We start from the raw sequence: 23,210 nt of genomic DNA, 5'->3' as shown, positions 1-23,210 counted from the left end.
CGGCCCGGGGGCCCCTCGGGGCGCCCCGCAGGCCGCGCGCGCCGAGCCCGCCCCCCGCCCCGGGCGCGCGCTCCCGAGCCCGCCGCCCGCCCGCGGGCTCAGTCTCTCGGGGGCGAGGCCGGAAGGGGGACCCCGGGGCGCCATTCGGCCGGGCGGGGGCCCAAAATGGGTCCGGGGGCCGTGGCGACGCGGGCGCGGGTCCCCCTCCCCTGGCCGCTCGCTCTCTGTCTCTCTCTCGCCCTCCCCCTCGCTCTTCTTTCTCTCTTTTTCCGCGAGGCCTACACGACGCCAGGGGTTCGGGTGCGTGTTGGGGAGGGGGAGGGGGAGTCCCACAGGGCTCGGGAGACTGCGACAAAAAGAGGGTTTCGGGGACAGGAAATGGGGTGGCGGGCCGAGGGAGGGGGACCCGCCTCCGTTGGGTGTGTGATTTGTTGGGAGAGGGGAGAAAGCGAGAGGGGCCGGCGGAGAAGGGGGTGACGTGGGGGGGGGCGCCGCGGTGGCGGAGGGGGCCTCGTCGAGGGGAGAGGTTCGGCGGGAGAAGTGGCTGAGGAGAGTGGGGGCGGGTGACATCAGCCCCTCGGAAGGGCTCGGAGTGGTAAAGGTGGTGCAGCGAGGGGGAGGGGGCGCGGGCGAGTCGTGGCGCCGGAGTGGGGGGGCGGGCGGAGGAGGGAGCGCGGCGGCCGCTGGGCGCGACTTGGTGCGTTGCGGGCAGGACACACTGTGTGCGCGGAGCAGACGTGTCCCGGGCCGGGCCGTGGAAGGAAGAGAAGGAGAATCGAATAAAATAAGGCCGAAAAAAAAAAAAAATGGAGTTAGTACTCTAAGTGCCCAGTGAAGCCAAATGACACGTCATTTTACAGTATGACCTTTTTTCCCCTTCCAGATATGCAGGCTCTTTGAAAAGCAAAGAAGAGAATTAACTGTAGCAGCTGCCGCCCCCCCAAACCATTAACACACACACACACACACTTTCCTGTTAGTCGGCCACATTGAGAGTGCTTTGTGAAAAAAATGGAAAGAAAAAAAAAAAGACATGCACAGATCAGAACTGGAAAATGACATTTGTCTGTAAATGGCTTCTTGGTCTGGAAATGGCGTGGTTTTTTTTGTCCTTTTCAAGGTGGGAGGGGGATTGAGAATTCTTTAAGGAAAAGACTTTTTTTCCAGGTGGAAGGAGATGAGACTACGTTAGTTGTTTGTCAAGTGACATTTGGTTGTTTGGTTTGGGGTTTTCTCTTTTGATTGCGGTTTTTCCTCTTTGGCCAAAAAAAAAAAAAAAAAAAACGCGGGTGGGGGTGTGTGTGAACTCTAAGGAGATGGCCTTTTCCCCTTTTGTCTTAAAGGTGCTGCTTTGGGAAAATAAATCAAACAAAAGCATAAAAGAAATTGTTGAAATAACCAGAAGAATTACACAAGCATTAATTAGTATGGAAGTTTTCCACTTCCTTAGTAATTTGGCTATCTGAGTTAATTTGTGAATTTGCTAGGTTAAGACCTAGTTCATGGTCACATATCAACAGAACAGCTTGATTATGAAGAATAAAATGTAAAGGGCTGTTTTTTCTTTGTGGTGGCGTCTGCTTTGCTTTTTTTTTTTTGGATGGGTCACGTCTTTGTTCTCCTGGGTCCAGATTTATGTAAAGCAGAAAATTATTAAGTGAAAATAAGTCCCTTTGGTGTGTGTTTATGCATTTGCAATTACAGTAATTAAATGGTACGTATGTTGAGGTGTCGTCAAAAACTTACAAAGGTGGAACTATGCTATGTGAATATTAATGTGCCATGTAATTTGATTTCAAAGTATAAGCCTAGAAAAGTCTAGAATCTTTCCTAGGAACACTCCTGCTATCTGAATACTAATTTAAAACAAGTGTGATGTTAATGGTACCTTAAATTTATAACAGCCTTGCACGGACATCACAAAGTCTTCACTTGAGACTGTTGCTCTGAACACACCTGGCATCACTGGGCTAACCTTTCCCAGGTGTCTTAGCTCTATTACCATAATTTATTGAAGGCTCTGGCATATGGGGGTCTGCAGCCCAAGGCAGTGCCACACATTTTGCATCTTTAAATCGTGATTCTCACCAAATGATGCCCCCCCACGCAAAAGAGGAAAAGTAGTGATGCCCAGAATCCTCTTTTTTAATTTAATGATATGAAATCTGAGTGAATTACAGTATCACAAAAGATCTGGCAGTAATTTTTCAGTCCGATTCTCCAATTTCCTAAATGTGGAAACTGAGGCACGGACCTGTTTGTGCCCTAAAGAGAGGTGATACACACTTTAACATGAGAGTGTTGGAGATTCTGATTAAGACTATGTATTCTCTTCATGGAATCTCTTAATCGTACCTTTAATATTTTAATTTATGAGAGTTAGGCTCATTAAGATAGAATGTTTGCTTTGAAATCAATGTTTCTGTGGAAACTGATTTTAACTTTTTACAGATATTGATTACAGCCTTGTGAGAAGGCAAGAGAAGGAGGAATGCTTTGCTCTCTGGGCAGTAAAACAAAACAATTAATAAAATTAAAAGTGAAAAAGAGGACTAAAAAACCAAACAGGTTTGTGCTTGAGGAGGACAGAAATTGTCCCCTCAGGGTTAGTTGCTGGAGAGAGTATCCATTTGCAAAAACAGAAAATGAGAAACTAGCAATCCTCCTTCTAGCTTGGTGGAACTGTGTTTTTTCCATAAAATATATGTTTTTACAAATGAAAGGTGGTTTAAAATGGGGGCATGTGCCCCTTCTAAGCTCTGTTCGTTGGGAAGGGCTTGGAATCTTTGAAAATTCAGTGGTTACCAGGAATATTTTCCCTTCTGATTAAAGTCCTGCCCTTTTAACATGCTAATAGGGTAGTTCTCAAGCCCTGTATTTAATATTTAAATGTGTTTTTCGAGAAGGTGACAGCAAATCAATGGTGTCCCCCCCACCATGGTTGTTGTATCCAGAGTTTATCTTTAGAAAAACAAAGTTAGCAGGAAAAGGGGGAGGGGTGTGGAGAAGTGGATAAAATGTAATAGTATGGGGCTTAGGGGTTGATTTTTAAGTAGCCCGGGGGGCGAGAACCCTGCAGAGAAGGCAGCAGCCTTGAGAAAATGTTGAAGAGGCAGTCGCTGCGTCAGTACGTGATCTGGGGGCGCCTGCAGGGCCGGGGCATTGTTTTGTGAATACTGGGGTATTTTAACCATGAAACATCTGACGAGCAGTGAACTATGTGGCCGTATACATTAATGTGTACATTTTTACCAGTGAACGCTCATAGTTCAAACATCCAGTTTCATGGCTTTAACAGCAATTTTCTTGACCCCCCCCTCCCATGACAGAATTGCGTCATTCTTTGCCCCTTTGCCCACCCCACAAATTTTAAGGCAACCAAAAGGAAAAATAAGAAAACAAAACACCTAAACAAACCAAAACCTTTCATTCTTGTTTGTTGTTCTGACGGTGGAATACTGCAGGTACACACAAAGTTGGATGTTTATTTCATTTTCTCTGCGTCGAAATGTCAAGGAAAATTGCAAGTCTCTTGTTTGTTTTTTGTGTGTTGCTTCTATGGAGAAAACGGCAGTCCTCTTTCTCTCTCCTCCCTGCCCAAAGTGTGTAAAATGCCTCCCTCTTAACCTGAGACTTACTTTCATTTTCTAGGTGCTGGAGAATCTGGTAAAAGCACCATCGTGAAGCAAATGAGGATCCTGCATGTTAATGGGTTTAATGGAGAGTAAGTGTCAAATCTGTGGCAAGGGCACAGGCAGAGTAGCACATTGGATGCTAACCTTTAGGAAGTTCAGGTAGCTTTTGGGGGCTGGGCAACGTCCGCTTGAATTTTTTCAGCCTACATGTTAGAAAATCCAGGGAAGAGCTCTTTAGGGGTTGTTCTCCTCTCCCTCCTTTTACTCTTTGGTGCAGCAACGAGACAGTAATAATAATAAAGCCCCAGTGTTGGCCCTGTGACGGGTCTGCGGCAGATTTTGGTGCAGTGGGTCTCAGACATAGCTGACTCTGGCCGTGGCCACCCTTTTGCCTGGTGACGCTGACCACTGCAGAGACGCCCCCTGCCCCCAGGCACATTTCAGCGCAATGCACCAGTGCAGGATGTTGTAAACTACTAGGGAAACATGGTTTCAATAATATTCTCACATAGAACTAAGTTGGAAGAGTCAGCCCTTGTTCATAATTCCTCATTCCCCACCCCTCACCCCCTTTGGAATTATCATGGGTAGATCATTGTTTCCCTTTTTAAAAATCGATGGTCTTGCCTAAAGAAAAGAAAAAGGAGACGTTTAAATGATGGAAAGGCTGGGAGTTGGGCACTTCCGGCCGGACCAAGAGGTACTTTTGCCTTTGAAAAGTCCTTCAGGGCATTTTGCTGTAGGACAACGTGACAGTACCGCAGTGAGAATAAAGATGAAACGAGAGCGTGCCTATATCAGGGATGTAAAAGACGGGCATGGCGTTCTACTTGTCAGGAAGGATGCAAATAAGGGGCACAAGTCTCCCCAGACCCAGCCTCTGTTTTCACGGGGGTGAGAGCAGTTAACCTCACTAGATTACAAACACCTGAAGCCAGTAGTCTGCAGTTAGTAGTTGGTTAGCAATCCTATTCCCTTTCTTAAACCTGGATTCAGTTGAAAGTTGCCTTCCCCCTTGGTTTCAAAAGGGAAGATTGAGTCAAAGGGGCATAGTTTAATTCAGTTGTGCACCCAGAACAAACCAGTTAAAAAAAAAAAGTTACTGTCGCCTACTAAGGGCGGGGCGGGGGGGGGGGGGGGGACATGACAAAGATGAATTTTATCACCTTTCAGAGGTAAAAGAGCTGAGCTGAAGGCAGTTTATGGAAAACAGGCTGTTTATGGAAAATTCTAGAATTTCTTAGACCAAATAAGGGGGGGTGGAGAAAAGGATGACATCACCCATACAAATGGACATTTTAGTTTAGGATGCTTTAAGCTTTAAAATTCAGAGGGATGGACTATTAATTTTATGAATGGCTCCTGATGAGTTACCGATACGCACATACATGCTGTTAATTAGTCAGTTGACTTGTCACAAACCAGTTCTGAAATTCTTAATTTCTAAAGCCTTGCCACCAGAGTTGCCATCCGTCAATTAAAACAAAAAACCTGAAATAGGCTCCTTGCTATGATTTTGTAATCTAAAGAAAAATCTTGCATAATTTTCCCCCCTGCAACTTGCTGGGGAGAGCTTCTTCATGAGGCTAGTTAAGCAAAAATAATTTGACCATGTACCCTCTAGATAAATATTTTGATTAAAACTGGACATGGCTCGAATTTTTTAAAAGGATGCAGCAGCCACTGTTTACCTTAGCTCGAGTCCAATAGAAGATAGGACATCCTTGACATAATTCACTTAAAGTTTTATTACTCTGCAGATTGCCCTAAAATTTTTAATTTTTAGGGAAAGGATTCTCCTCCCTAAGTGAGCCCGTTTGTAATGCAGACGAGGCATTTAAACCAGAACTTCTCTTTTCTATTTTTTCAAAAGAGGAAGCGCCATTCCCAGTTTGCCTGCTTTGTAGAGGAAGCCATAGGTAATCTCCGAGGATGGTAAATTTAGCCCGTGAAAGTGACATACAGGGGAATTCTTTACGTGAGTTTAGAAACCTTATTTTTATCTTGTCCAACTGAGCCTCCTTTTTTCTTTTTCCTCGCTGTGGTATTGCAACAAAAGCGGTTTCCTTCTCCACTAGGAATTCCCTGTGAAGTGGGGACATCCGTCCACGAAAGGGTGTTTTGTGTGGTGCAGGGTCTCTCCCTCCTTCCTCCATAAATGTGCGCTTTGTCAGGGCTGGGCTGAGCTATTACATTTGCCTTAACTGTCCGCAGACTGCTGTGCCAAGTACATCTGCAGAGTAACATGTCATTAATCTGACCTTCAGAAATACAGAGGTCAAATGCGGATTTTCCTAACTCAACGCTAACTCTCTATCTTACATTAAAAAAAAAAAAAAGTGCCGTTAACACTGGTTGAGCTAATAAGCTAATCAAATACAAACCCACGTAGACAGCTTAAGCCATCTTTGCCCGTCCCACCTTCGAGGAGGATTTCCTACCATTCATGAAGATTGGGTTTTGGGGGGTGGGGAGGGTTGGTGGTAGTGGGTGGGTTTTATTCTTTTTACTTTTCGTTGCCTTATGGTCCAGGCACACTTTTAATTGATGACAGTTTATGGGGAGCAATTATATAGAAATAACATAGGTAGTTTCCCGACTACAAAAAGGGAGGAAATTAATATTGGCACCAGGAAATCATGGGCCAAAAGCACCCATGTCTGTGTTCAGATGCAACATGGTGAAGATTGAGGTCTGGGACAATCAGGGGCCGTATGCGCTGCTGTATTCTCCGAAGAATTGTGAGATAAATCACTGCTTTAGCTCCCTGATGCACGTACGTTTAGTGAAAGCACAAGAAAATAATTATCCGTCTCTTCTGTACCCGACGGGAGTCCCCAGAGGACTCTGCTAATACTGCAGCGAAGGTGTGGAATTCTTCCCTCTACGGCCTGCAGTCTCAGTAGACATTCCAATTTAGCCAGAAAGGCGACCTAAGAATTAACGGGAGGATGGTGGCCATTTGTTTAGGAATGTAGAGAGGCTGTGTGGGGTTTTTGTGAAATTGCGGTGCCTTGCAGATTAGGTGAGCTTTCAATCTCTCTTTAAAAGGGGCGGCGAAGAGGACCCGCAGGCCGCAAGGAGCAACAGCGATGGGTAGGCACATTCAAAACCAGAGAAACTTCTTCACACGCACATTTGACACACACGAGGGTCATACTGGGAAACTGAGGACACAGACACCCGGGAAGAAAACCAAAATCATTTAAGGGCCATCAGCCATCTTGGTGTATGTCTGCAAACAGCATCATTTCTTAACATTTCAGAGCAAGTGAAGTGCAAAACAATTTTTTTTGGCCAACCTTAAAGTATAATTAGATCCAGCTGGGGGGAGGCTATAGATTTCAACTTTAGACGATCAGTTTAGGGTTTCTCTACAATTGATGTTTTTCCATATGGTTTCTATCCTCCCCCCAACCCCCCAGCTCACCATCTGAATTGGCTACTTGCTTTTAAAACTGGCTACTTGTTTTTAAAACTACTAAATTCCATCTGCCCAGTGGCTGGTCTGATTTTAAAATTTCAGACCTCCGGGGGGGGGGATTTTTTTTTTTTTTACCTCTATTGTAATACGTGGTGCCACACTGTCCTTAATTTTGGGAAAACAAAATGCCGAGGAGGAGGGGAGGTCATTGTTGAGAATGATCTCCAAAAGCCTCTGGTCTTTTTAAAATTGTCAACTTTATTTTAACCCAAGGCACTTTATGTTAGCTAGTGGACAGGAAATTAATGATGGCCTCCATCTTTTTCCATTCATTATCAAATTATTTTTTTCTTCACTTCCTGCATCCGCACTGCCCATCACGCCCGTGCGCGCGCGCACACACACGCACACGCACACACACGCATGCCAGGTAACCCTCTGAGCACTGCTTTGCTTATTCAGCTTGCAGTGGGGGAGCAGCTATTTCTCCTGAGAACATGCAGAGCCGACTGACCTAGCCTAGGGCATCTCAAAGAAATAGCTTCTGTGGCCTGGGAGGGGAGGGGCAAAGGATACGGGGGGTCGGGACCAAGTAACTGACACATGTTTGTTCATCTGTTTTTTTTAGACAACATTACCCCTAGATGATGGCTTCAGTGTCTCATCTTCCCGGCTATGTCCTATCACACTTTGCATGCTGGAATTGCCCGTCTTAGGAACTTCTAATAAGAATACTATTCTGTTGGGGAGGGGGGAGGGGGCCCTACCACCTAACCTCTAAAGATAACAACAAAAAAAAAAAACCAAAAAAAAAAAAAAAAAGAATCCCTAATTGACAAAAATGTAGTGTATCAACTATCCAAGGCATCTACATAAAAAGTGATTGACAGTTTACTGTACCAAAAGTTGGCATTTGAGAGCTACGACACATCTTTACTGAGCCACCTACTGTGTACTAGATGCTATGCTAGACCCCTGAACCCTTCTAATACCTACTAACAGCCTGCTCGTCTATCTGTGACTCTGTTCTACAAGTAGAAATGAGTATTAACATATGTGATAAATAAAAATTATCTGCATGTCTCAGCAATCCCTGTATCTTGCGTCTGTCTTCTGTCTTTTCCCACCAAAGGGAAAAAAGAAAGGCATAAAGATAAAAATGGTATAGAACTTAGTACGACATAGCCTTCCCCTAATACTTAGCTGAAGGGGGGAGCGGGGTGGGCAGCTCTTAGAATTCAAACCTAGCATAGAAAGCAGCCCTGATCTGCTTTATACGTGGGGGGCGGGGGAGAAGCTACAATATCCTATAAGTACTTCCAGCCCCCATTTTTCAGTCCATCAGAATTCTAGCAATTGATATACAATTTGGCTTTGTTAAGTAGCTTAGAGACATCTGAGGAATTTTCTCCGAATGTCACAATCAACATTAAGTTCATTAAGCGATAGTAAAAATTATGATAAACCTGCCAGCCCCCAGAATCATAGCTCCATCTACAAAGTAACTGCTTCAATGGAGGAATTTTTATGTTTTAGTATTACACGCCCGAATTAGATTTTAGATTTCTATTTTAGCTGTTTTATACTTGATATACTCCCACACCTATTCACATACGTAGATGAATACTGAACACGTTCTCAGAATATCCGTATTTAAGACTGGAAGTTTTCCAATTATCATACTACTACTTAGACCAAAATATCAAACTGAATGAAAGAAGCAGGTTTCTGGAAATAACTTTGCTCTTGCTCTTTGTTCATTTGGGTATTAAATACCCGGACATATCTAATTTTAACTCTTGTGGGACCATAAAAACAGGTTAAAGGCTCTCAGTACCATGAAAGTGGAGCTTGTATCTAATGAATGGGAATGGATTTGTCCTATGGGGTTTTGACTTTGAATTCCTGGGTGAACGTTAGGGACAAACACGTGTCCTTTTAAAACTCCAGCGTCTTGAATACCTGATTCAGACTGTAGCACCAAGTCTGGACACGATTAGTAATTTTCAGAAACGTACGAAGCAGAATAGCCCCACAGAGAGGGGTCTGGACACCCGCCCTTTAAGCCTAGGGTCGTTGCGTTAACAGTCTGGGGGCTTGGGGCACGGATCCCACACTCCTGGTTGGCAGCACAGCTTTCATATCCGTGCCTGGAGTTCTCCCGACCATGAGGGGGTTCCTGGTACCATCTGTCGCCCCACACCCTCAGCCCCTGATGAGCACAGCACCTCTAAACCAGCTCCTGATTCCGGTGTGAGAGGGGCGGGGTCTCAAAGGCTAGTTTGCCCCTGGGGTAGGGATGAAATGCGATGAGATCATTCAGAAAACGAGGGCCCACCCCTCAAACGAATATGCAAGGAAAGGCCAGGTTCTCGAGGGGCGGGGCTCTTGCAGGAGAGCACGTGACATCCCCCATCCGCCACCGCCGTGGTCCCCCGACCCGAGAGCCGCCTCCCCACGTCACATGCTGACCTCCCCCCTGGGCTGCACTTTGCTGTTACCCGCCCCCCTCCCCCCCACCCCGCGTGTCCTCCGCATTAATGTCCTGTCGTGTTCTGCCTTGAGGGGCTACGTGTTTAATTTCTACCTCCATCCCACGACTCTTGGGCAATTAACCCCGTGAATACGTCAAAAATTGGGACTCTCTTTAAAGACATTTCTTTAAAAATCCCGGCAAGAAGAACGTAAACTCTGTCTCCCCCTCTGTCGTCCTGCCTCTGTCACTCAGACCCTCCCTCCCTCAGCCTCAGTTCCCTCCTCTGTGAGGACAGCACCTTAGGTCCTCGTGACGGTGCCGTCACGTCCCAGGGCCCAATACGCAGTAGGTGTGTCATGGCTGTGGGTTCAGTACCCCATCCCACCCCCCAAACCAAGAGGTGACGCCTGGGCAGTAGAGTGGCAAGATTTACACCCTGAGCAAGAGGTCCTTAACCCCTAAAAACACAAATCCGAGAATGTTCCCTGGCTGTGCCTGTGATGAAGGACAGTGTCTGAAAGACACAGGGGGACAAACAACGTCAGGGGACCACAGAGCCAAAGGGCGTGGCCTTTATCTGTGGTCCCAGGGACCCTGAACGTAGATGGTCCCACATCTACACACAGGCCGTCCCAGGTGCCCAAGTTAAGATCAATAAGCAACAAACGCTAACCTCTACTTAACGGAGGGACAAGAGCCACACCGCCTCCCTCCCCTCCCCCCAATAAACCCCAGATCATAAAGCCTTCCGGGGGCAGAATGTTATTTTACCTTATTCACATCGAGGGATCGATCTATATCAACATCATCAACTAGGAATGTCATCCACTGCTGCTGGCTGCAGTGACTATTGAAATAAACAAAAATAAATAGGGCCCCAAAGCCCTCAAATCTGTAATTAACACCACCACCTGCATTTCATCCACTGGTTGTCCGTGTGCTAATCCAGTGACTGAGGAAGCCCCAAGGCACACCTTGAACTTTTCCCCCTCCCAACCCCACCCCCAAAGCAGGGATGCTAGCAAGGGCCAGTAGGAACCTTTTCGGAAGTGCTGGTGTGCGGTGTGGGCCTCAAGAAAATGGAAGCACCCCTGAATAGTGAGGAGCCAGCCCCCACTTCTGGTACAGTAGCCTTGATCCTTATCTAGATGCCGACTTGGTAATCTGCCCCAATTGGGCGTGTCCTCAGGACACAGTCTGGGAGGTTATCATTTGAAACCACCTTTATTCTCCAACCTCTGCACCGATCTGAACCCACCACTCCTTCAAGAACAGAATACTATTTTGGTTGGAAAATCGTGATTGAAGCGACACTGTGAGTCAGCGTGATGCAATATGATTTTTTTTTTTCCTTTTCAATCCCACTGTAGTGAGAAGGCAACCAAAGTGCAGGACATCAAAAACAACCTGAAAGAGGCCATTGAAGTACGTGCCTGGTCCTTTTTGTCATTCTTTTAGCCTCCCTGTCACACAGCGCTGTTCCCCTGACCGCTTTGCTCCGTCATTTTCAGACCATCGTGGCCGCCATGAGCAACCTGGTGCCCCCTGTGGAGCTGGCCAACCCCGAGAACCAGTTCAGAGTGGACTACATTCTGAGCGTGATGAACGTGCCAGACTTTGACTTCCCTCCCGTAAGCTAAGCCCGTGCCCCTTCCCACCCCACACACCCCCTGGGCTGTCCCCCGCACAGGCACGCTGCCAGCAAAACCCATTTCTGTGATATTGATAGGAAAAATCATCGTTAGAGCTTTGGTCAAGATGGATGAGCGACTTTCTGTCGCCCCTCGTGAGTCTTGGCTCGCCCGTCCCCACAAGTAAACATCACAGTTCAGTACTACAGCTCTCGCTGTATTAGATTGTAAATCTTTATGAGAAAAAGTCCTGAGTTGTGGCAGCCTTAATTATTCCCTTATACACATCTTGTGACAAACTGTTACATATGACACACAAATGCTAATTGTCTGGCTAATCGAAGATATCCTAAGATACAAGGAATGCAGAAATGAGGAGCCAGCTCTGAGTTTTATAAACGGAAGGTCTTCTCATTTGAAACAATTTGCCATTTAACCTTTATTAAGGTTTTTCTAAAGTCAGTCCTTGTCTTGGGGCAAATGAAGTCTTTTCTCATTATTCAGAAAAAGGAAAGAAAAGACCTTCACCTAAATAAATCATAACCCAGGCACTGTCCTCTATGCACCCTGGCTGGCGTGGACACTGCTTACAAAGATTTGTCTGCTCCATAAAGAACTATTTTTAGGGAACACAAGATTGCCTGTGGCCCAGGCATATATGTTTTGACCCCTTTGTGGGGGAAGAATAGTTTATAAGAGGGGAACAGGAAACAAGATGGAAAGATGGGCAAGTTTATAAGGCCCAGAAGGAAAAGACTTGTCTACAGCAAAAACAATGACTTATTGTTGCCTTTTGTCAGGCTTTCGTGGGAATGTGTGTTTGTGTATTTTAAATGGGTTTGGCTGCAAACTTCTCCTAGCAAGGAAGCAGTATTAGTAAGTACGGCTAGGTAAATTCTTTTAAATGGAAAAGAAGTCGAGCAGTAAACACAGCACACATAATGCCAGACACAGACTCTTTCATGAGACGCGATTCTGTATTTCTAATAGGAGAAAAAAGGCAGCCCGTTAAAAATACACCAGGACGGTGACCTCTTAAGAGGGTCTTCTGTTAGCTGAACTTCACGTTCCTGCCTACTTTTGACCCTTTTCTTGCTGCATTCACATTGCAGAAGAACCTCCTCTTTCCTTGTAAGGGACGAATTGCCCCGATACAATTAAAAATGTTATTCTCTTCAAATGAAATACGAATCATGACCTGCTGCAGTTTAAAACCACGCCGAGGTCACTTGCTCTTTTGATCGACAGGCATTGATGGACAAGGTCGGATTTGCCAGCAACTCCCAACCATAATATTTTTTTTCTAAAATTCAAATTTTCCTGGAAGGAAAATTTCGATCCCACCACATCTTCACAAATGAAAACGTCTTGTTTCCACGACATGGAATCATACATTGGCGGCGCCTCCTAATGAGTTTATAGTTCTCCTAGATGAGCCGTTGGGTGAACAGACTTATTCAGTAGTCTACTCTGGCCCCGCCCCCCACTCCAAAAAATATAGGCTGAAAACTACCCAAGAACAGTAATTCGCAATAAGAGGACAGCTGGATTCAATTTCTGAATACGTTTAGCACACTGAAGGTCTTTATGAACGCCCATGCCTTCGTTCGCCCCGAAATTGGGAATAATCACGCCCAGGGTTGGTGGCAGAGTGAACTCCGGTCTCATTGACTTGGAGCAGCTCCCGCGTCTAAACCTTCCCTCTCGTGTTCACTTTCAGGAATTCTACGAGCACGCCAAGGCTCTGTGGGAGGACGAGGGGGTGCGTGCCTGCTACGAGCGCTCCAACGAGTACCAGCTCATCGACTGCGCCCAGTAGTGAGTAACCCCGTCTCCACATCCGCATGTGAGATAGGCACACAGGGGCGCACGGAGAGAACCTTACAAACCTCGACTCCCACTTTTCAAGTTACTTGTAAATGAGTTCTTTTCATAGAAGCCAGCCAGTTATTCCCACCTGCGGTTAGAAAGTTCTAGTCTGATTCATTTGTTTTATAAAGCCCTTAATTGCACTTTTTAGTGCGGTGACATTATTTTTATACAAACAATTAATGCCTGTTAGAGCAAACTGATAATTACCTGCAGTAAAGTGACATTCATAATTAATGAGCTTGAAGTAATTAATTGAATTGACCTCCAAGCGTTCAGGGAGATAGGGCAGCTCTCACACTTTGCATCAGGTAGAAATATTCTATTTTATTGCTGTAATGTAAAAACCTGACAAAGAGGAACAGTGAGGACAAAAATATGCCTCCTCCTCCTGGGTGACTGATAAGTTGCTTTGCTATTTCCGCTATCAGGTAGGTGACTACGGTAGCTGCCAGAGTGCCATGTTTCTGGTTCATCTAGAGTCGGGGACTGTGTTGAATTCCATTTCCTATCCTTATTTATTCATTCACACTGGGCCTTAATTCAAGGATGCTCCCCCCATGGGGTCCTTGCTCTGTCCTTTCATGGGCTGCCTTCCAGTGGATGTGATAACACAGCTGGAAAGTTGCCTTTTAAATAGTTTATGACCCTCCTTATCCTGTACATAACATAGCAAATATGTGAGGTTCAGAGCCATCAAAAATATTTTAAAGGTGTCGTTTGTTTGCTGACGTTGCACAAATGTACTAAGTGGGCTCAGTTATCATTTTCTCAAGTTGGATTGTCTTTTATGACCGGGGGAAGGGCAAGAGAGATTTGTGATGTTTTAGCCTCTCTCATGTAAGTAACTGAAACTCACAATTTTGCTATTGAAAATATTAAGTAACCAGGACCAAGGTACCCCGGCTGGCTCAGAACAAGCTAAAATCGCATGACGTAGGAGCCCCACGCCGGAGGACCTTATTGTGAAAACCACTCGAATAAACGGGAGGGAGGAAGAGGTGACAGCGCTCAAACAGCAAACGCAAAGCAAGCTCCCCAGAATCCTGTTAGAGACACATCACACAAGCTGATGTTAGGGGCTGTGAAACCTATCAATTTAGCTTTCCCTGGCCCTGCCTTCCCATCGAAAATGCATTTGATTCTTTTCAGTTGTCACACCTGTAGCTATTTTGTGATTTTTTTTTTTTTTTTTTTTTTTTTTTTTTTTTTAATATACAAGCAAATCTGTATATTTTTTCAAGGAGCAGAAAAACAGTCCATCTGGGCTGGTCCCTGTGACCCTCCCACCCCCACCCCTTCTTCAACAAAGCCCCTGATTTTCTCAAAAGTTTGAGCTTAAAGCTGGAAGTGCTAATTATAGTAACGCAAAACAAATGGAAATCCTGGAATTGTTTGCCTTTTGTATTTTGGATCCAAGTCAGAAGTACAGGTACAAGATTAGGAGGGTTTAACTGTCCCAGTTTTGAGCGCTCTGGAAGTGGGGAGGGTGTAACAACTTCATTGATGAACAGTTAGCCAGTTTTTTTTTTTTTTTTTTAAATCTCACACCATTTGAAAGTTGTTTTTTTAAGGCAAAATTCAGTTACTCCTGCAACTTTATCTGAAAATGGCAACATTTGCACAATTTATGGAAAGTTTCAAGGGAACTCCAGGGAAAAAGGGAACATAGCTTGAATCTTAGAAAATGTCTTCCCCAGCCCGATGATTAAAGTAGCCCTGCCTTTGCAGTGACCAACGTGTTTCTGGTTTAACGGCCTTTATGTTAGAGTTGAGCTCCTGGTACCTTGCCCGTTCCTTAAGGTGCCTATTTTTATTTGTTGAGCTGGGGTTTGGCTGGCCTTACTCCAGATGTCTCTCTCACAAGATTTGGTGCTGATGATCTATTTATAGAACTGTGGTTCTGTTGCCATGGCAACGTGCTGCAGGCCAGGGCGGCTGGGGAGCTATTTCTGGCCCGGTGCTGTAATGTAAGACTGATTGGGCAAGTCGGTATATCCTCTAAGCCAGACTAACTTTAAACTGGTAAAAAGGAAGCGGGGGGGGGAACCTTATAGAATTTCTTTAAATAGACTTTTCTCTCTTTGTGATTTTTTCCTGATTAGCCCACTTTACAACAATCCAGACCCCTGCCCCCCAAAAAGCTGGTTTTAATATTAACTTTTCACAGTAATTAAATTAGTCCAGTCTTTTAGAAGTTATTTTTCCTAACAGTGTATCTAGTCAGGCAACACAAGCAAGATACTTTTTACTTTGGGAACAGTTATGGCTGTGGAGCGGGAGATAGAAAACACTGCTTTTCCCCCTAAAGCTTTTGCATCACTAATGATGGCCCCTGAGACCGCCCCCGCCCCTCCACTGTACTTGCTCCCTGCCCAGATAAGGGCCCCTAACCTGGATGGCCGTGAGGTTTTTTGAAAACTCAAAGTTTAATATCTGGACTGTTCTATTTCATGGACCAAGTGGAACGGAAGGGAACTTTGTGTCTGTTTCCTGTTCACTGTGGTAAGGGCCAAAAGGGCCCCTTCTTAAAAGTAGAAGGAAGGGATACCCTTTCTGAGTAACTCAATCTTATTTTCATTAGTCCCTCGCTGGGGAGGGGGGCGGGGGGAATCCTTGTTTCTTTAAAGTATGCCGTCTTTTTCATTTAAAAAAAAAAAACTGTGACGTGGAAGGGTACAGTTTTCAAACTACTCGCCATTTTAGTCAAAGGCAAACAATTTGAAAATCTGAATATTTTACTCAGTCTCTATCAAATGGCACAAAATCAAACCTGATTTTGGGCCTTCAGCTAATTGACATGCACAGAACCAGCCTTTTAAAATTAAAGCAAGACCAGAGCTCTGCACTGGCCTGTGCTGTACCTGTAGGCCGGGGGTCCTGAGAGCCCACCCCTAGTTCCTGGTTCCTAGACCTACTGGTCAGCCAGGTACATTTATCTTAAATTCTGTTTGCTCTAACCTTTTCTAAGGCATAAGCTTGGACTCATAATGAACACAAGCAACCTCCGCATTGACTTAATGCCAGGTAACTGTGGGGTGATCATTTCCATTTAGCTGGACTTGGCAGAGAGGCAGGAATAGTGGGCGAAGTGGCGTGAGTGTGTGCTCACCCCTGTGCATTCTTCTTTCCCTCCCAGCTTCCTGGACAAGATTGACGTCATCAAGCAGGCTGACTATGTGCCCAGCGACCAGGTATGCACACGGTCTCACAAGCAGAGGACGCAGAGCCCTCTTTCCCAACGAGTCAAGACTTTTGCTCCAGACTGTCAATTATTAATAATGTTTTGGTTGGTTTGGGTGAGATCCCTTGACCTAAGATTTTGTTTTAGGACCTGCTGCGCTGCCGCGTCCTGACCTCTGGAATCTTTGAGACCAAGTTCCAGGTGGATAAAGTCAACTTCCAGTAAGTAAATGGCTCCCTTTAAAAAAAAAAAAAAAAAAAAGAGAAAGAAAGAGAGAGAGAGATTTCTTGACGTTCCCTCTGGCAGGGAGAATGGTGGACCAGTGTTGGCCCTTGGGGTGACCAGGTGTCATTTCTCTCCTGCAGCATGTTCGACGTGGGCGGCCAGCGTGATGAACGCCGCAAATGGATCCAGTGCTTCAATGGTACGGAAGCCATGGGCTTCTCTGCTCTTTAAGGACATTTTGGTCTTTTCATCGTCAAGGATCATTTTCTCTTCTAACGTGCACTGCTTTTGCTTTCTTGTGCCGAAGATGTGACTGCCATCATCTTCGTGGTTGCCAGCAGCAGCTACAACATGGTCATCCGGGAGGACAACCAGACCAACCGCCTGCAGGAGGCGCTGAACCTCTTCAAGAGCATCTGGAACAACAGGTTTGGGCGGTGACCCCCTGGTCTCCTCCCCACTGATCTCAAGGCCCTGTATTTGCGTGGCTGGTAGAAAAGAATCTTGTGCGAGTTCTTGGGCAAGCATCTCAAACCCCTTGCCGAAAGAATCCTTTCTTTTCCTGAGCATTAAACCTGTGCCTCTCTTTCTTAGATGGCTGCGCACCATCTCTGTGATTCTGTTCCTCAACAAGCAAGATCTGCTCGCTGAGAAAGTCCTTGCTGGAAAATCGAAGATTGAGGACTACTTTCCAGAATTTGCTCGCTACACGACTCCTGAGGATGGTATGTGTGGCCTTCTGCAGTTGATTAGTGCCCCCTTGGTCCTACGGGGTGTCTTGCGTATGTTAAAAATTTCTGTTCTGGATTTTTAAAATGAACATCCTCTAAGAATGGAACCCCCCCGCTCCCTCAACCACCACCACACTATAAGGGATCTGTAGGGGGGAGCCAAAGAACCTTATTTTAATCACTTAAGTAACAAAATGTTTATATTCTTTGCAGCGACTCCCGAGCCCGGAGAGGACCCACGCGTGACCCGGGCCAAGTACTTCATTCGAGATGAATTTCTGGTGAGTAGAGACTGTCTTTGGTTCCCTCTCTCTGCTTGTTCTCTTATTTCTTAGGGGCATAAATTTCCTTACTTCTAAATTTGGGGATCAAACCATCCAGTTCCTCAGTGTTATTTCACCAATCGTCAGTATGAATTTAGCCTTTGTGCCCCTCAACTTGGGTTTGTTTTAACATAACGTCAATGACTGGTGGGCAGTCCTTGGTAGGTGACCCCACTGCCGACAGGGGGACTTACTGGAGAGGCGGCACTGACCGAGTTTCCTTCTTTGCCCACAGAGAATCAGCACTGCTAGTGGAGACGGGCGCCACTACTGCTACCCTCACTTCACCTGCGCTGTGGACACAGAGAACATTCGCCGTGTGTTCAATGACTGCCGTGACATCATCCAGCGCATGCACCTCCGTCAGTATGAGCTGCTCTAAGAAGGGAACTTCCAAATTTAATTAAGGCCTTAAGCACAATTAATTAAAAGTGAAACGTAATTGTACACGCAGTTGATCACCCACCATAGGGCATGATTAACAAAGCAACCTTTCCTTTCCCTCAAGTGATTTTGCGAAACCCCCTTTACCCTTCAGCTTGCTTAAATATTCCAAATTTAGAAAGCTTAAGGCGGCCTACAGAAAAAGATAAAAGAAAAAAAGGCCACAAACGTTCCCTCTCTCTTTAAGTAAGTAAAATAACAGCAGCAAACAGAAATAAAGAAATAAAAGAATAAATGACATAAATGAAACAAATGAAATAAATATTGTGTTGTGCAGCATTAAAAAAATCAAAATAAAAATTAAATGTGAGCAAAGGATGTGACTCCCGTGAATTATTTGTGGTTTCGAGCAGACACCCATCGTCCAGGGTTTTGACCGCATCAGAAGTTGGGAGGCCCCCGTGGTGAGGTGACAAGGCCCCAAGGTTATAAGTGGGTATAAAATATCGCCACTCTATGTTTTTGTTGACCGAACCTTGGGTTTCTGAAAACAATTTGCAGACGATACAAAATGTCCACTTTGTCCTCCTCTCGAACCCATGCCCCATAGAAAACCACTAAGCCCCATCAAAAAAGTTCTATGCTTTGATCACTGCTGCCCTATCCAAAGAGTCTATCGACTTATACCCTTACGTATTGTCCCACAGTGTGCCTGCTTATCTGGTCTCCCCAAAGAGGTGTTTGAATTTCAGCTGTCTGTCCTGCATTAAGACAGGGACTCAGCTGGGTGGGAGGAATTTAGGAATGCAGTTTACAATCAGGAAAAGAGTTATTCAAGGAATGGTGTACAATGTACATTAAATCATCACGTTTTACACCTTAAATATCTTAAAATTTTGTCAGTTGTATCTCAGTAAAGGCGGGAGGTGGGGGTTGAGAAAGAAATGGTATAGCAACTTGGGGAAAAAAACTCGATCCCTACCTCATTCCATACACAAATGAACTCAGTGTGGGTCAAACACATATGTTGAAATAAAACAAGTTACTTTTAAAAAGGTCATTTTTAGGGCTTCCCTGGTGGCGCAGTGGTTGAGAGTCCGCCTGCCGATGCAGGGGACGCGGGTTCGTGCCCCGGTCCGGGAGGATCCCACATGCCGCGGAGCGGCTAGGCCCATGAGCCGTGGCCGCTGAGCCTGTGCGTCCAGAGCCTGTGCTCCACAACGGGAGGGGCCCCAACAATGAGAGGCCCGTGTACCGCAAAAAAATAGTAATAATAATTAATTTTTTTAAAAGGCAATTTTTACAATTAAAATCTTGGTTTATAGAAGGCCTCTCTAAGCATGACCTAAGATTTAAAATACAAGGCGCTGGGGTGGGGGAGGACCATACGAAAATTAAAATCAAATATGAATGGGGGTGGGAGTGGAGACTGGGTAAAAACCTGTAACAAAGGGTTAATTTCCCTAATAAGCAAAGAGCTCTGAAGAATTAATAAGCAAGCACCTCTCGCAAAAATGGGCAAGGTACATGAACAAGCAATTTTACTCTTTAAAAAGGTACAAATAACTAATTATCCCTACCTTGTTCCATACACGAATGAACTCAACGTGGGTCAAACACGTATGTTTAAGTACAAAAAGTTACTTTAAAAATGGCAATTTTTATAATTAAAATCTTGGTTTATAGAAGCATCTCTAAGCATGACCTGAGGCTATAAAAAAACATAAAGGGGTGGGGGATGACCATACAAAAATTAATATCAAATATGAATGGGGTGGGGGGTGGAGACTGGGTAAAAATCTGTAACAAAGGGTTACTTTCCCTAATAAGCAAAGAGCTCTGAAGAATTAATAAGCAAGCACCTCTCGCAAAAATGGGCAAGGTACATGAACAAGCAATTTTACTTTTTTAAAAAGGTACAAATAACTAATTAACATTGGGGAAACCATGCAACCTCACTCATAATGAAGTGAAATACAAACAAATCTTCCACCACTGTTGGGGGAGGGGGTGGCCGCCAGCACTCATGGGCCCCACATCAAACTCTGAATCCTTGGTGGGTTATGGCTTGGACCTGAGGTCCACTTGGGCTCCCTAGTCCTTCACCCCCCCAGGCTCATCCCTTAAGTTCACGGTCACCCATGGTGTGGCTTCCTGGAGGGGTGGGAGGGAGAGACCAGTTTGCCCCCAGCATCAATCATTGCACCCTCTGAAACTGGCCGAATGGGACATTAATCAAGTTGATTCTGTAATTCAGGCCAAAAACCTACTTCCTGTTCCATTTTCTAGGTCAAATTAATCCCAGCCAATTAATCCTCAAGCAGAGTATACCAGAGGTGAGCAAAGCATGCCCCACGGGGGCAGAAAAAGTAGCGAATACCCCATGTCCATAAACCTTCCCAAAGCTTCCTATGTAACATTCATTCACGTAAAAATTGTTGGCTTACTAGGTAGATTTCGTTACAAAATGACCCTCAAACCGCCCCCCCAAATTAACATATAATCTACACGAGTGCTTGCTATGCAAATATAGCCAGAAGACCAGTCCCCAAATTCCCATAATCGTCCAAAGTACTCCAAATAAACACAATTAACTAAACCCTAGGCAACAAGTACAAGACCAGCCCACCATACAAACACCCATCCAAGTACTAAGTGCTGGCGGAGAATAAAGTCCCAAAGCCCCTCTTCCAATATGGCCGTCTGTATGCCCCGCCCACACAGAAATTCTAGAGCCTTCTCTGAATAATTCACGTAAGATTGTCATAGTGCTAGCCACATAGCCATCACAATTAGGAAGCAAATTCTCAGGCTATAGAACATTTATACATAGAAAACGATATCCCAGAACCCCCAGCCCTTGCTGGTCAAAACTGGCAGAGACTTTGTGATGACGTCCAGAAAGAGGGTAATAAAAGTCACGGTTATCCACCACCTACTATGTGCCAATTAAATCACTGCCCAATGAGACCCGTTCAGCTATTACTGCCATTTTACGAGGCCTAGAGAGGCCAAAGTAACTTGCCCCAAGAGTTAAGCAGGGAAAATGGGCTTCAAACTCAGGTAGCCAAAGCCCATTGGCTACTACAATATCCTGTAGTTCTAAAAGATATAGAAAAAAAGAGAAGGTCTGCTGCTCTTCTCTCCTGGATGCCAGCTGCCAGGAGCCCAGGACCCATGACCCCAAGGGGAAATCCTGCATGTCTCCATTGATTCCATATCCAGTGGTGATGGTGGGGTGGGGTGGGGGGTCGTGAGCAGGTCGGGGAGGGGAGAGGGACATCCTCATCCCTCAGAGAATGGCACTGGACACACTCCTGCCTTACCCCCAGTTCAGAGGTTTGCCATGGGGCCACCTCCAGTCACTCAGATGTGTTTCAGGGTCCCTTCTCCTCCTTGGGATTTATCCCTTCTACTAAAACAATTTCATTTTCGTTTTCCCTTTGACTTGGTACCAAACCGTAACTCTTATAGGGCTATTTTAAAATCTAAATTCTAGGATCTTCAGAATTCCAAAACATCATGAAGAATTTCATCTAAATATTTGATGACAATAAACCATTAGTTTTTTAACTGTTAGCTGAATCTTACTTAATCTTAATCCCTACTCAAATGCAAAACAACATATTTTTCTAAAAGTAACAATTTGTGCTCCACTTTATAAAGCTGTAGAGGCCAAATATTAAAAATAACTATTCTCTGATCTTTTTGAGATTAAAAATAATAATAATAATAAACCACTAAGCCCCCTGAGGGCTTATTTAGTTTGAGGAGGGTCTAGAATTGGGCAGAAATTTTACCCACCTTCACTTTTATTTAAATGTAGGCAAAATTATCCCCAAAGAAATGACCACCTCAGAACAGCCTTTCTATGTCAAATGGTATTCTCTTATGATAATGGTTTCTTGGACATTTTTGGTGATCTTTTTACTCAACAAATATATAGAGAGTACAGAACCTATGCCAGCCACTGGGAGTTCTGCTCTCATGGGTAAGTTCTATCAGGGGAGACATGCATTTACCAAATAAATAACTAAAAGAATTACAAATGATGAAAAGGTCTCTGGGCTAATAAACAGGATGGTGGTGATGGGGAACGGGAGCTATTTGGGGAGGGATTCCACTTGAGATAGAATAGCCAGGAAGGGCCTCTCGGAGGAGGTGACTTTTCTTATGGGAATGCAAAGGATGACAAGGAGCTAGTCATCTAAGTATGAGTAGCAAACATCACTATTCTTTAATCAATATTACTTATTAAAACATTATAATTAACATTTATGGAGCACTCTACCATGTGCCAGGCACTGTCCTAGGCCCTTTATATGGATTATCTCATTTAATCATTTTGAAACCCTAGGAGGATATACCCTATCATCTGTACAAGATGTAACCAATCTGTATCCCATTGTACAAAAATGAAAAAGGTAAAATACATCTAAAACATTGTGAATAATTTATGCAAATCATGCTTTTAACAATGGTTACACTAAAAAGGCCATGCGATACGCACTTAATTTGTGAAATTGCTACTCCGGTTCCTAACTTAGAGTTGGCGAATTTGGTGTCTCTACAATAATTTTTCTGTATATAAACATTTACATACTATGAACAACTAAAACTGTCTGGTTTCACCTATCTTACTTCCTCTATCAGTTAGGAATGTATTCAGCTGCAAATAATGGAACCCTGACTTGGAGCTGCACAAACAGAGGCTTATACCTCTTACTTACCAAGAATTCCGGAGGTAGGTGTTTCCTGGTGTTATCTCAGCAGCTCATCAATGGCAGAGCCTATGCCTCCACAGTTCTCTTGGCTTCTCTCCTGTTGTTGCAAAATGGTACCATGTCTTAGCCTAAGGCAGAAAGGAGAAGAAAAGGACAGCCCAATCAATTCTCTCATCAGGAATGCAAATGCTTTGTAGATGCCCTTTGTTCTCTCTACCAAGTGAAATATACATAGATACCAGGATAGCAAGATAAATAGTTAGATGGCGAGATAAATAGCTAGCTAGCTAGATAAGACAGAAAAGTATGCGTTCAATAACACTATTACAAACACACACACAGAGATTTATAAATTTTTGTCCCATGGACCATGATGGAACTTTAGAAAGATACACCCAGAACCTGTAGTTTTTAAGGATTAGGGAATGTAACAGGTAAAAACATTCAAATCATAAAGGACTCATTTGCATAATTATATATAAATCAGTTTGAAAGCCTAGATGAAATAGTTAATTGTCCAGAAAAATACTGTTTATCAAAACTGACTGGAGACAAAAAAATCTAAGCAGACCGCTTAACATGGCGGGGGGGGGGGGGGGGGGGG

The 23,210-nt window shown here is 44.6% G+C and overlaps 1 protein-coding gene and 1 long non-coding RNA gene across 11 annotated transcripts in view; one reads left to right on the top strand and one right to left on the bottom strand.

Annotated features, from left to right (window-relative positions):
- GNAS (GNAS complex locus) overlaps positions 1-18,257 on the top strand; it is a 54,492-nt gene extending 36,235 nt beyond the window's left edge. For 3 of the 10 annotated variants that reach the window (XM_027086860.1, XM_027086859.1, XM_027086866.1), the window contains 12 exons: positions 3,652-3,724; positions 6,687-6,731; positions 10,906-10,960; positions 11,047-11,166; positions 12,887-12,984; positions 16,175-16,229; positions 16,367-16,440; positions 16,585-16,643; positions 16,752-16,872; positions 17,039-17,169; positions 17,389-17,456; positions 17,734-18,257. In XM_027086860.1, the coding sequence (XP_026942661.1) occupies positions 3,652-3,724; positions 6,687-6,731; positions 10,906-10,960; positions 11,047-11,166; positions 12,887-12,984; positions 16,175-16,229; positions 16,367-16,440; positions 16,585-16,643; positions 16,752-16,872; positions 17,039-17,169; positions 17,389-17,456; positions 17,734-17,880 (1,046 nt within the window). In that variant the 3' untranslated portion in view covers positions 17,881-18,257. Of the gene's footprint in view, positions 1-3,651; positions 3,725-6,686; positions 6,732-8,780; positions 8,784-10,902; positions 10,961-11,046; positions 11,167-12,886; positions 12,985-16,174; positions 16,230-16,366; positions 16,441-16,584; positions 16,644-16,751; positions 16,873-17,038; positions 17,170-17,388; positions 17,457-17,733 lie in introns of all 10 variants that reach the window. The other 7 variants (XM_027086862.1, XM_027086865.1, XM_027086864.1 and 4 more) reach the window with 4 other exon arrangements.
- The window catches only part of LOC113609527 (uncharacterized), a 94,689-nt gene that overhangs the window by 11,447 nt on the left and 60,032 nt on the right, over positions 1-23,210 (bottom strand). Inside the window, exon 3 of the long non-coding RNA XR_003428666.1 lies at positions 22,613-22,734. This is a non-coding gene — a long non-coding RNA (uncharacterized LOC113609527). The remainder of the gene's footprint in view (positions 1-22,612; positions 22,735-23,210) is intronic.

This window comes from Aethalodelphis obliquidens, unplaced genomic scaffold (assembly GCF_003676395.1).
Source record: "Aethalodelphis obliquidens isolate GAN/ISIS:26980383/991018 unplaced genomic scaffold, ASM367639v1 scaffold57, whole genome shotgun sequence".
NCBI lineage: Eukaryota > Metazoa > Chordata > Mammalia > Artiodactyla > Delphinidae > Aethalodelphis > Aethalodelphis obliquidens.
This window is presented reverse-complemented; position numbering and strand designations above follow the sequence as displayed.